This window comes from Hypomesus transpacificus, unplaced genomic scaffold, assembly GCF_021917145.1.
Source record: "Hypomesus transpacificus isolate Combined female unplaced genomic scaffold, fHypTra1 scaffold_31, whole genome shotgun sequence".
Taxonomy (NCBI): domain Eukaryota; kingdom Metazoa; phylum Chordata; class Actinopteri; order Osmeriformes; family Osmeridae; genus Hypomesus; species Hypomesus transpacificus.
Window position 1 is genome coordinate 3,276,712 of NW_025813837.1, and position 12,520 is coordinate 3,289,231.

Here is a 12,520-nt window from a genome sequence, read left to right on the forward strand (position 1 = left end):
ACTAAATCTTTCACTTTTTGATTCGAGTGATTTGTGCGCGCTACCGCGAGGGAGTGCTTTTCAGGGTGGGGGTACATTTGGGCGCATAACACTGGGTTTAAAGAGCTTGGAAGAGTCCTTGAACGTGAGCTTGTCATTATATAAACCAGTAGTAACAGTCTAGGTAGATATTATTTATTTGGCGCCGACAAGGTTTGGATTCTACGTTTCCTTACCCTGAAGCCAGTCATAACGGGATACATTTTGCTTTGGGCGTTCTTAAAAAGCATCTCTGAGCGAGCATCCATTCCTTTTATTGCTAGCCAGCTAGCATTGGTTTACATCAGTGAAGACAGTGACAGCACTGCTAACAGAGGCCCTCAACAATAAGCCACTAAAATGTCGGGGTACCAGGGCAAGAAAAATATTCCCAGAATTACAGTGAGTATTGCTTTTTTTTATGCACCTTATATGTTTATAGAGTTTTAATAGCTACATGCAGGCGGTTGGCTTGTTTGCTAGCTATGGAGATTACTGTAGCTGTTGACGAAGAGGATTCTCAATCTCATCAACCAATGTCACCAGTCACCATCGGCACTGTCAGGTAGCGAGCAGCCATACATTTGAACAAAGGCGGAATAACGGAGCATTAAAAGCCAACCTTTCTGACAATTTAGGTCTCTTTTTCCCCATCATTATTACTAATTACATGCTAGTCATCCTTGGTATCATTTGCCAGATTGCTGGACCACGCACAGTTCCCAGTGTGCATTCTATTAATATTTATTGCCCGACATTCGAAATGGGAACGAGCTTGTCGTCTTGGTTAGTGCAGTGTAGTTTCTGTACATTAATAGTAAATGTGTTGTTTAAGCTCAGATTTATCTAGCGTTAGATGTATTCTAAGTTCTTAATTATTTGTATTACCCTACCCTACCCTTTACCATCGTGATGGTAAAAATGAACGACACCGTTTTTTGCTAATCTTAAAACATCCATAGGCTGGAATGCTGATTACTCATGCAGTTGCGTTTCAACGTAGACGAAAGAACGAAAACCTTTTTTGAAAAGTAGGTCATTTGAGGAAATCCACCCTAGCTTGCCCTAAACTGCGCTCATGAAGCTTTCATAGTATGAATGCTGAAGAGAGTAATGGCTGTTGAAACTACAAGCAAATCGGTCAAACCCCAACGCTACTGTTTGATAAGTAGTATGCTATTACCAGAAATGGACATTGGTGGCACATGGCTTCTCAAAGGCAGCATTTAGTTGTACTGGGATTAAAGGGGTGTTGCAGTTTTTTTTAAATCTCTGGGCAGCTGTCAAGTCTCCCTCACAACTGGAGAAAGTCTCGACTAAGCCCCCTGACATTCTGTCACATCATACAGACAGCTTTGTCCCAACTGCCTCCAATATGCCGTCACAACTGCCTGATTCTGCTTTAGCAGACCAAGGGCTAGGCACACCTAGTGGAATACCTTCTCTTTCTCTCACTGATGATTTAGATCAGGGTATTTAATAGAACCTTTCCCCTTGGATGAATGAGGCAGTGTGGATCCTCGCAAGTGGTCTCTCAACAAGTAACTTGACTACTACACTAAAACCCTACGGTACTGTACACACAGTAGGCCGGAAATAAATGCAGAACTGATGGTCATATCGGTTGTTCAAGCAACTGTCCCGGTAGAGCGAGGGCCTATTCCTGGAGGGAATTGCTCCTCTTGCAACCTTTGTGCTGATATCATGTTTTATGTTTTTTCCGGCTATAAAAGGTAGCGCAGGATAATGATGACTGAAAAGGTGAAAGGATGAGAAACACTCATAATTCATGAGACAATCAGTCATGCCACAAATCTTAATGCTGCCTACAGAAAGTCAGCCAGAGGCTATTTGACCGTTTAGGAATACTGCGAGCAGGATCATTCCATTAAAAAGGCCAATTTCCCCTAGCTCTTGCATCCAGTTTATTGATCCTGTGTCCACAATGTCCATTAGCATTAGATCTATGTATAGAAGCTCTCAGGTTAGTGTTCTCCTGGGGGAACACAGTCTAAGCATCTCCTCTCCTGTGGGATCTGGCTCAAACCTCCATCTTCTTTATAAGCTCCCTTCACCCCCCCCAGAGAGAGCCCCAGGATGGCCTAAGGAGAAGTGGTCCAGGCCACCGCACACCCTCCCCTCGCATGGAAACAGCAGCCAGCTCGGTGTCCTGTGGGGCCTGCTATGATGTGGCTGCTCCGGGCTTGCCAATACTAATCCATGCTCGTTCGATCTCTAACACGCGGTTCACGGCCTCTCTCCGGCTGAACTCAACCAGCACGCTGGGGTGGTCATTGGTACTGCTGTGAGAGGAGGTTGTTGTTTACCTAGCAGGACACAGATAGGGGATAGGGAATATAAGGCAGCCCTGTGACCTGTTTCTTCCCACAGAGCGATCGTCTCCTTGTCAAAGGAGGGAAGATTGTGAACGATGACCAGTCTTTCCTGGCTGATATCTACATGGAGGATGGGGTCATCAAGTAAGTCTCACACTTTCATCAACATTTTGTCAACTGACTTTTATCCTATCTAAATATCCATCCATCTGTCCATCCATCCATCCATCTATGGTCATAGCATCTGTCTGTCTTCCTGTTTATTTCACATTTAGTCATTTAGCAGACGCTCTTATCCAGAGCGACTTACAGTAAGTACAGGGACATTCCCCCCGAGGCAAGTAGGGTGAAGCCCATGGACACATTGTCACTTGGCACGGCTGGGAATGGAACCAGCAACCTTCGGATTACTAGCCCAATTCCTTAACCGCTCAGCCACCTAATCCCACTTTTCTTGTCGTCTCATTTCGGTCCCTCTCCTTTGGTTCTCAGGCAGATCGGAGAGAACCTCATTGTTCCCGGCGGGGTGAAGATCATCGACGCCCACGGCAGGATGGTGATTCCCGGGGGCGTCGATGTGCACACCCGCTTCCAGATGCCCGACCGGGGCATGGTAGCAGCTGACGACTTCTACCAGGGCACCCGGGCCGCCCTGGCGGGAGGAACCACCATGATCAGTAAGTGCACTCGGTGGTTTCGCCGCTATTTCTCTTAGGGGATGAATAAAGCATATCTGTCATTTCCGTACTGCTACCAATGGTGAATATCTACCAAGCAATGGAGGACACACTGACTTCAGCTTGTAGTGTCCTCAAATGACGAACAGTTTAGGATAGAAGGATACAATGGTTTAGGTTTGGTTTGAACATTGTTGGAGCCAGCATATATATTTTTATCACCCTCGACCCTTGCTCTGACTCTAATTGTTGGTGGGGACGTTTCAACGGTCTCTTAACATTAGTAGGGATATATCCCTATTGTCCACCCCTAAATCTGCACCTATGCTGGGATGTGTGTGGAACTCACTGATCTGTGTGTTTTGTAGTTGACCACGTGGTTCCAGAGCCAGGGGGGAGTCTGGTGGCAGCCTTCAGCCAGTGGAGGGAGTGGGCCGACAGCAAGTCCTGCTGTGACTACGCTCTGCATGTTGACATCACTTCCTGGCACCAGGGCATCCAGGAGGAGATGGACAGCCTGGTGAAGAATCATGGTATACACAAACACACACACTAGCACACATGTACATATGCGCACACACTCACACCCTCACGCATGCATGCACACAACTGGCACACACAACTCTGAATCTGTCAGGCGAGTACGTAAAACTCTTCCGATAGGATTCTCCCTTTTCATGAGCCACTTCCTTCCTATGACTTCCTTCCTATTCTTTTTTACTACTGCTTCCTGCTTCCTTACCAATGCCCTCTCTCTTCTGTCTATTGGCACCTTGGGCTCATCAGTTTTCTATCTTTAGGTGTCAACTCTTTCCTCGTCTATTTGGCTTATAAGGATGTTTTCCAACTTTCCGACTCTCAGGTACGCTCTGTATTGAGTTTTCCTTCTCTTCCGGCCTGCTTAGGCCTGCCTCGTCCTGGAGACTTATACCACTACTAATCCCAGAGTGTGGTGTAGAGCGCCAGCCTGTGTGTTGACCGCTGTGTCTTCCTGTCTTCCTGTCTTCCTGCAGATGTACGAGGTGTTTGGTGTCATCAGAGACCTGGGAGCCATCGCACAGGTGCACGCAGAGAACGGAGACATCATCGCTGAGGTAACACAGCACCCCGTCCTGTCCAATCCCTGTCGGACCCGACTGCTAAAGCTGCACTCTAAACATGTGTGTGTGTGTGCAGGAGCAACGTAGGATCCTGGAGCTAGGCATCACGGGGCCTGAGGGGCATGCCCTGAGCCGTCCTGAGGAGGTACGAACGTTTGACCTCTGACCTTGCTCTGCCTGGGTGAAGGAAACAATCTCTAGCTCTTAAGAGGGTGGAGGGGGGAAGCTGTAAAATATTCAAATACAATTCTTATAATTATTTATTCATTTATTTACTGTATATCTGTATTTACTTATTTATTGTGAATGGAGTGGAAATAGCCAGGGTTAGGGTTGTGTAAAAGCAGCGGAGACTGAGTAATAGTTGATGAGCCTTTGCTGTGTTCTTCTTTGTGTGTCTGTGGTGAAGGTGGAGGCTGAAGCAGTCAACCGCTCAGTCACTGTGGCCAACCAGACCAACTGCCCCCTCTACGTCACCAAGGTGATGAGCAAGAGTGCCGCTGATGTCATAGCCCTGGCCAGGAAGAAGGGTAAATACAAAGAGCTAAAAGTGTTTATAACAAGAATACAGTTATGTATTACATTCCGGCACTGTAATCCAGTGGATATATAGAAGGTTATATGGTACTAAATGTGAAGTTTATCATATTTTTTGCAACACTTGCAATTACGTACACACATGCACTTTTTGGGGACCTACCAACTGGTCTCTCTATCAGTGGGTACTTTGTCCTAACATGCTGGGTCTGTGTCCTGTGTCCTTTTGTGCTGTCCTGCATCAGGGGCTGTGGTTTACGGAGAGCCCATCTCTGCCAGCTTGGCCACCGACGGCACCCACTACTGGAGCAAGAACTGGGCCAAGGCTGCCTCCTACATCACCTCTCCTCCCCTCAGCCCCGACCCCAGCACCCCTGACTACCTCAACTCCCTCCTCTCCTGGTAGGTGCTGCCAACGGTGCTGTTGCGTGAATCCTCCACCAGGTGGCGATGGAGCTTACACATTTGTCACTCGAAGTTCAACCGCTCAGCTCAGATAGACTGACGGTCTCTTGTTGGTCTGGCCGCCCCCTCAGCGGGGACCTGCAGGTGACGGGGAGCGGACACTGCACCTTCCACACCTCCCAGCGCGCCGTGGGCAAGGACGACTTCACCCTCATCCCCGAGGGCACTAACGGCACCGAGGAGAGGCTGTCGCTCGTCTGGGACAAGTGCGTCGTGGCCGGCAAGATGGACGAGAACCAGTTTGTGGCGGTGACCAGCACCAACGCTGCCAAGATCTTCAACCTGTACCCACGCAAGGGCCGCATCGCCGTGGGCTCCGACGCCGACCTGGTGCTGTGGAACCCTGACGCCTGCCGGGTCATCTCAGCCAAGACCCACAACCTGGTGGGGCCCGGTGGTGGGGCCCGGTGTGGGGGCCCGGTGGTGGGGCCCGGTGGTGGGGCCCGGTGGTGGGGCCCGGTGGTGGGGCCCGGTGGTGGGGCCCGGTGCACTTTGGCCTCTCATTCACTGTACCATGCACCACAGAACACTGTGCAGTATGTCAGACACAAGACCACTCAGTGTCAAATGCAAGGTTAACTCGATACACAATGCAATGTAGTATAGCGCTGTGCTAATGCTATAACTCGACAGGGTGAATGACGTAGTCCCTCACATAGAACATGTCTCTTCCATAGAGCAGTGCTGTCAGCGGCTGGCTGACTGACTATCTGACTGACTGACTGACTGACTGGCTGACTGACTGACTGACTGACTATCTGACTGACTGACTGACTGGCTGGCTGGCTGACTGACTATCTGACTGGCTGACTGACTGACTATCTGACTGGCTGACTGACTGACTATCTGACTGGCTGACTGACTGACTATCTGACTGGCTGACTGACTGACTGACTGACTGGCTGGCTGACTGGCTGACTGACTGACTATCTGACTGGCTGACTGACTGACTATCTGACTGACTGGCTGACTATCTGACTGACTGACTGACTGACTGACTATCTGACTGGCTGACTGACTGACTGGCTGACTGACTGACTATCTGACTGGCTGACTGACTGACTGGCTGACTGACTGACTGACTATCTGACTGGCTGACTGACTGACTATCTGACTGACTGTCTGGCTGACTGACTGACTGACTATCTGACTGGCTGACTGACTGACTATCTGACTGACTGACTGACTGACTGACTGACTGACTGACTGACTATCTGACTGGCTGACTGGCTGACTATCTGACTGGCTGACTGACTGACTATCTGACTGGCTGACTGACTGACTGGCTGACTGACTGACTATCTGACTGGCTGACTGACTGGCTGACTGACTGGCTGACTATCTGGCTGTCTGGCTGACTGACTGGCTGGCTGGCTGACTATCTGGCTGTCTGGCTGACTGACTGGCTGACTGACTGGCTGACTGACTGACTGGCTGACTGGCTGACTGACTGACTGGCTGGCTGACTGACTATCTGACTGGCTGACTGACTGGCTGACTGACTGGCTGACTATCTGGCTGTCTGGCTGACTGACTGGCTGGCTGGCTGACTATCTGGCTGACTGACTGACTGACTGGCTGACTTGCTGACTGACTGACTATCTGACTGGCTGACTGACTGGCTGACTATCTGGCTGTCTGGCTGACTGACTGGCTGGCTGGCTGACTATCTGGCTGTCTGGCTGATTGACTGGCTGACTATCTGGCTGTCTGACTCTCTGGCTGTCTGTCCGGCTGACTTGCTGACTGACTGGCTGGCTGGCTGACTGACTGGCTGACTTGCTGACTGTCTGGCTGACTTGCTGACTGACTGAGTGTTGTGTAGAGGAGCTGCATCAGCTGGGGCTTCAGAGGATGATGATGCAGCTGCAGCTGCCCAACCCAGGGTCACATCAATCAGCTCATCCGTATCCGTCCATGAAAGCCCAACCCTGCCACGACTCCTGTGTACCGTCCAGGTCTGTTTGATACACTCCCCTGTGCTTCCCCCCCCCCCCCCAGGTGGTGGAGTACAACATCTTCGAGGGCATGGAGGTGCGTGGGGCCCCGCAGGTGGTGATTAGCCAGGGGAAGATGGTGCTGGAGGAGGGGACCCTGCACACCACCGAGGGCTGTGGGCGCTACGTGAGCAGGAAGCCCTTCCCCGAACACGTCTACAAGAGGATCAAGGCCCGCAGCCGGGTGAGCACAGCACCTCCAGCTCCGCCTTGATGGTTGGGGGGAAGGGGGGGGGGGGGGGGTAGTACAGGTGTGTTTTTTTTCTTTTCTATTACCAAACAGCCTCAGGCCCTCGCCTGACCTCGTTCTCCCAGGGCGCTTGTAGCTCCTGCTGTGTGTGTGTGTGTGTGTGTGTGTGTGTGTATGAACCTCTTTTTTTGTTGCGCATGGCTGATTACTCCTCCGACAGACTAAATAAGACAGCCAGGGGATAGATGATGAACGGCATGCTAGGCCACAGAGTGAATTGGATGGCCGTGCATTTCATTTCCACACGGGAATATTTTGTATGTAGCTCTCTGATAGAAACTCTTCTAGCTATAATAAAATAATGGGGTGGAGGGGGGGGAACCGACCCTTGTTAACAGAGTGGATCTCCGTCTCCATACCCTGAACAGGGATATGATTACAACAGGGTGTGTGGATGGCTGTAGCGATCCCCAGAGATAGGACATATCCTGTATTCTTAGCACGTTAGACCAGTCGTATTGACGCCCCCCTCGCCCCTCCCCACCCCGTGTCTGTGCTGCATCCTCCAGCTGACAGAGCTCCGTGCCGTGCCCCGGGGGCTGTACGACGGGCCCGTGTGCGAGGTCACCCTCACCCCCAAGGCCATGACCCCGGTGTCGTCGGTGAAGACGTCCCCCGCCAAGCAGCAGCAGCAGCAGCAGGCAGCCGCCGCCCCCCAGCCGGTGCGCAACCTGCACCAGTCTGGGTTCAGCCTGTCTGGTGAGGGCACCTCTCAGCATTCCTGCCAGATGTATGCCTGGTGCTCGGAAGGATCATTAACGAGCCTTTGTCTCTCCCTCTCTCTCCCTCGCTGTCTGTCTCTGTCTCGCTCGACCTCTATGTTTTCCTCTCCTCCACTCGGCCCCCTCCTCTCTCTCTTTCTCTCTCTCTGTCTCTCTCTCTCTGTTTGTCTTGCTCTCTGTCTGTCTCTCTCTGTCTGTCTTGCTCTCTCTCTCTGTCTTGCTCTCTGTCACTCTGACCCCTCCTCTTCCTCTCTGTCTTGCTCTCTCTCTCCGCCCCCTCCTCTCTCTCTCCCTCCCTCTGTGTCTCTTCGTCGCCAAGGTGCGCAAGTCGACGACAACGTTCCACGCCGCAGCAGCCAGCGCATCGTGGCGCCCCCTGGTGGCAGGGCCAACATCACCAACCTGGGCTAAGCTGCCCCGGCCCCCTGAGCAGAGACGCAAGGAGGGCAGGAGACCACCACCACCACCACCCGGGGGCCAGTTCACCCCCCCACCACCACCTCATCGTCTGGAGTTACAGCTACAAGGGCCCCCGTCACCACGCCCCCCACCCCCTCACCCTCCAACCCGACTCGCCCTTGCTTTATAACACACCCTCCATCCTCCACCCATTTCTGCTGTGTCACAGTAAACAGGGAGAGAAAAGGATAACGCTGTCTGGTGTCGTACGATATGCTGTATGGTTTTAAGTGTTTTTGAAAGGGGGAGTCAAGGTGAATTGCAATGGCAGTTTTTATTATTATGATAATGTAATGGATTCAGTTAGCAGGCACTTTCATCCATAGCGACGTACAATGGGGGATTTGAACCTGGGATCCCATGTTCTGAAGTCTAATGCTCTACCACTAAACTGTACGCATCCCAGTAGATATTGATAGGTATCTATTGAAAATGTGGTCATATATGTGGTGTTTATATTTTGCGTTTTGTGGGTACAAACTATATTTCGTTGGTTTACTGAATGAGCTGCACAATAGGATGCAGCCCTGTGTGGGTTTATACATTGCTACTTAAATGCCTTCTTGTTCTGGCAGCAGACTCTTTGAATTCAAGTCATGAGATAATGAACTTGCTGCGATGCTCTACAGTGATAAACGGACTGTGAGCAATCAGCACCAGGGCGTTAGTATTGCTTTAAGTGAGCAGCATTGTTTACGGTGTTTTCTTGGTGTTATATTTTGAATGGTTGTTTCAATGGCATGAACTGGTGGTGATTTTTGAGTGTTTCAGTTCCAAGTAACTATGCTTTTTTTTTGGACACTGTAAATATCTTTAGGCAGTAGAATCGTGTCGTGGAAGGAACTGCAGAGGATGGTTTGGGCTCACAAATCAGTTTGCAGTATTTGATCTCGGTCGTGCTTACGCTTTTATTTTGTCATTGTTACAGTACCACTGAATGCTTAGCTGATCAGATTCACTTCAATCTTGCTTTTGTCTCTTTGCCTCACTTCCCCCAGGTCTTGCTGTGGTAGTGTTTTGTTACTACTGTCATGTTCAATCATTTCTAACATAAAACACAAAAAGTAAGATACAAAATATTTGTGATGGAATGCACAGCACGCAGAAAGCTTTATAGGGTAAACCAATTCCTTGTGCGTTCGGGGCAGAACCATCGGCCAGAATACTCGACGGCAACACAGGAGCTTTCATCCCTTACACATTTCACAGGAAGCGTTGGGCCTCCTCTTTCCTATGGCTTCCTTTAGCTCCCTAAAGTTGAATGTTGCCAGGACAACAGCCTTCCTATAATCGCAGTGCTGTTTGTTGTTAATGACACTGACAGCCATGCTGGATATGAGGTTGCCCCTAACAACCCTTCCACACCAGGTGCTATTTGATCAATGCTGTATAGATGCAGACGCTGTGTGTTCTTTCCACTTAACTACTGCGATGAAAATGATCATGGGGGGGGGAGAGAGAGAGAGCCTGGATAATGCTATCTTTCAATCATGGTCTTATGACGTAACTTTTGTTTTATAACTTTCCAGGCCAAAATTGTGATTCAGCCTATGTGACTGCAACATTTCTGTATCGGGTTTGTCTTATTTAAGAATGCGTGTTGGATATCACTTGCCTGCCTATTGTATAGATACCGAGAGCACACTAATCATGTATCAATGAAAAGTACCTGCGAAGCACTGGCTGACCGCCTGTACAAAGTAGTGCTTTGAGACCCAATGACGAGTGCTTTGTAAAAGAAGTTATTAACCGTTTGACGATGACACGGTCACGTTCTACCGCTGGTTTCACTGTTTCTAGAATAGCACGTACTCTGAACCCTGTAAGTGTTGATGTGGGTCACTATGATGAAGTACAGTATTCCTTTACCCCCCCCCCCCCCCTCTGAAGCTCTTACAGAGCCGGGACCAATAGAAATCAGTTGCATGTTGATGATGCGGCACAGTGGAGACTGCACTGGGAAGCGGTTGTCGTGGTCACCCACCCCGTCCCCTACAGTCTCCACCGTGTTACCGTACAGCATTCCCTCCTCCTCCTCGCCTCGTCGGGTGGAGGTTCACTAACGAGTCAGTTTGCCTCAGCCGAGGCAGTTTCCTAGTGTTGATGGTGTAAAAGCTCTGCTGTTGCCCTTGGTTACGTAATGGTTGACTTTTGTTTGTTAGCCCTCTAGATTAACTCCTGAAGGCATCCAGTCCTGTACCTTGTGTGTTGACTTCAGTGGTTTCAAACAATAAAAATTGAACAAAGTTATTTATCTCTGCCTTCTTTTGTCACGGTATTCAACATTGAATCTCATGATGATGTAGAAACGTACACAGGAACTACTTTTATATTTTGTATTTTCTCATGTTTGTTTTTTTGGGCGGGAGGTGGAAGGATTAGGTTGAGGGTTTGGAATCGTTTTTACGAAACCCATGTAGCAAGTCATGTTCACGACAGTCACTGACAGCATCCGTAAACAACAGGGAGGGCAGAGATTATGGGCTTGTGTTTCGCTACTCAGCATGGCTGGTTTTTAATTACAGCCTGCCTCTCCTCCTCCCCCTCCAAAGTTTTCTGGAAGGAGGCACTACGGCATTGATATTTAAACAGTTGTCCAATTAAGCATAGCATCTACTTACATAAGGGCACACAAATTGATAGCAGTGGAGAAGAGAGAGTAGCGGGTCGATAAGACCGCCCACTCAAGCGAGAAAGCCTTCACGAAAAAACTAATAAATAATTTGACTTTCCAGAAGAGGAACCACCTGGGGAATCGTGGAAATGAGCATGTTGATTCATCAGTGGGTTTTTTTCACACGCTGTTGATACGAACCGTAGCATATTACATTTTATTCTGGTCACTGCTCCCTATTACCTCCTTACCATATAATCAAAGATTGATTTGTTTTTCCTACCCCCGTTCGATATAATCTACTGGGGGGGCTTGTTAAACAGCAGGTCAACTGTCATTCAGGGTGAGGGAATGGCTTTGGAGTCTGATTCTAATGTTTCAGGTTTTTCAAGGTCGGTGGAGGTCAGGTGCAGTCAACACGTGTTTGGCACTTCCTGTCTTGGAATTGTGAGAGAAAGAATGAATGAAAAAAAAGATGTCTGTTTAGTCTCGTGGGTTCCCATGAATGTGTATTCACATGTCACCCGTGTCAAGCACAGACTTAAACATGTAAGCCCTTTCACAATTACTTTTAAGAAAATCAGCTTAAGCTTCAGCACACGTTTATACACCCTGCTTCATGTTTAAGAATGACAGAGAGAGAGTGACAGAGAGAGAGAGAGAGAGAGAGAGAGAGAGAGAGAGAGAGAGAGAGAGAGAGAGAGAGAGAGAAAGACTGAGAGAGAGAGAGAGAGAGGGAGAGGGAGAGATGGAGACAGAAAGACATATAGACGGAAAGGGAGATAAAGAATGAGATCACTAAATCTATCTGTGGCTTGACGACCACTGCTTGTGGCTCCCTGACGACGTCATCACTGAGACAGTGAGTCACAGTATAGACAAAGTCAATGGGGACAGTCTGCTGGATGGACTATTTCTGTCCCCATTTCTTAATCTATTCACCTTGGCTGAGATACATATCTACTTGGTAGGACAGCACTTTGGCTTTAGGAAGACCACAACATTAAACCCCTCCATAGCGCTAGGAGGGAGTGCATTGTAACACCCCAGACTAAATTACCTCAAGAAAATCAATCAACGTTTGCTTCGTCGTGCTGGCTAGTCTTTCCACTGCCTCACCGTAAACAGCGGAAACGCTGAGAGTGTCGTGCCCCTGGTGAAATCAGTCTTGTTTGTGTGCGAGAGGGCTTGTGGTGCGATCCAAAAAAAGAACCCCCGGAAATGAGAATATCTCAGACCCAGTGTGATGGTTCCTGTCACACTGTCTTCTGGTGGATATACTGGCTCATGCTCCAGGCAGGAAGTTCACAAGCCACAGACCATGTCACGTGACAGTTTTCTCAGA

At 49.3% G+C, this 12,520-nt stretch overlaps 1 protein-coding gene across 1 annotated transcript; it reads left to right on the top strand.

The window, feature by feature from the left end:
* The first annotated feature begins 91 nt into the window (after positions 1-91).
* On the top strand, positions 92-10,811 carry dpysl2a (dihydropyrimidinase like 2a). The gene is made up of 13 exons (XM_047015993.1): positions 92-420; positions 2,410-2,498; positions 2,847-3,031; positions 3,400-3,564; positions 3,832-3,893; positions 4,045-4,125; positions 4,208-4,276; positions 4,541-4,661; positions 4,914-5,070; positions 5,205-5,517; positions 7,135-7,314; positions 7,890-8,079; positions 8,422-10,811. Exons 1-13 carry the CDS (start codon positions 379-381, stop codon positions 8,511-8,513), a joined length of 1,746 nt encoding a protein of 581 aa, XP_046871949.1. The 5' UTR covers positions 92-378; the 3' UTR covers positions 8,514-10,811.
* Positions 10,812-12,520: the final 1,709 nt, after the last annotated feature.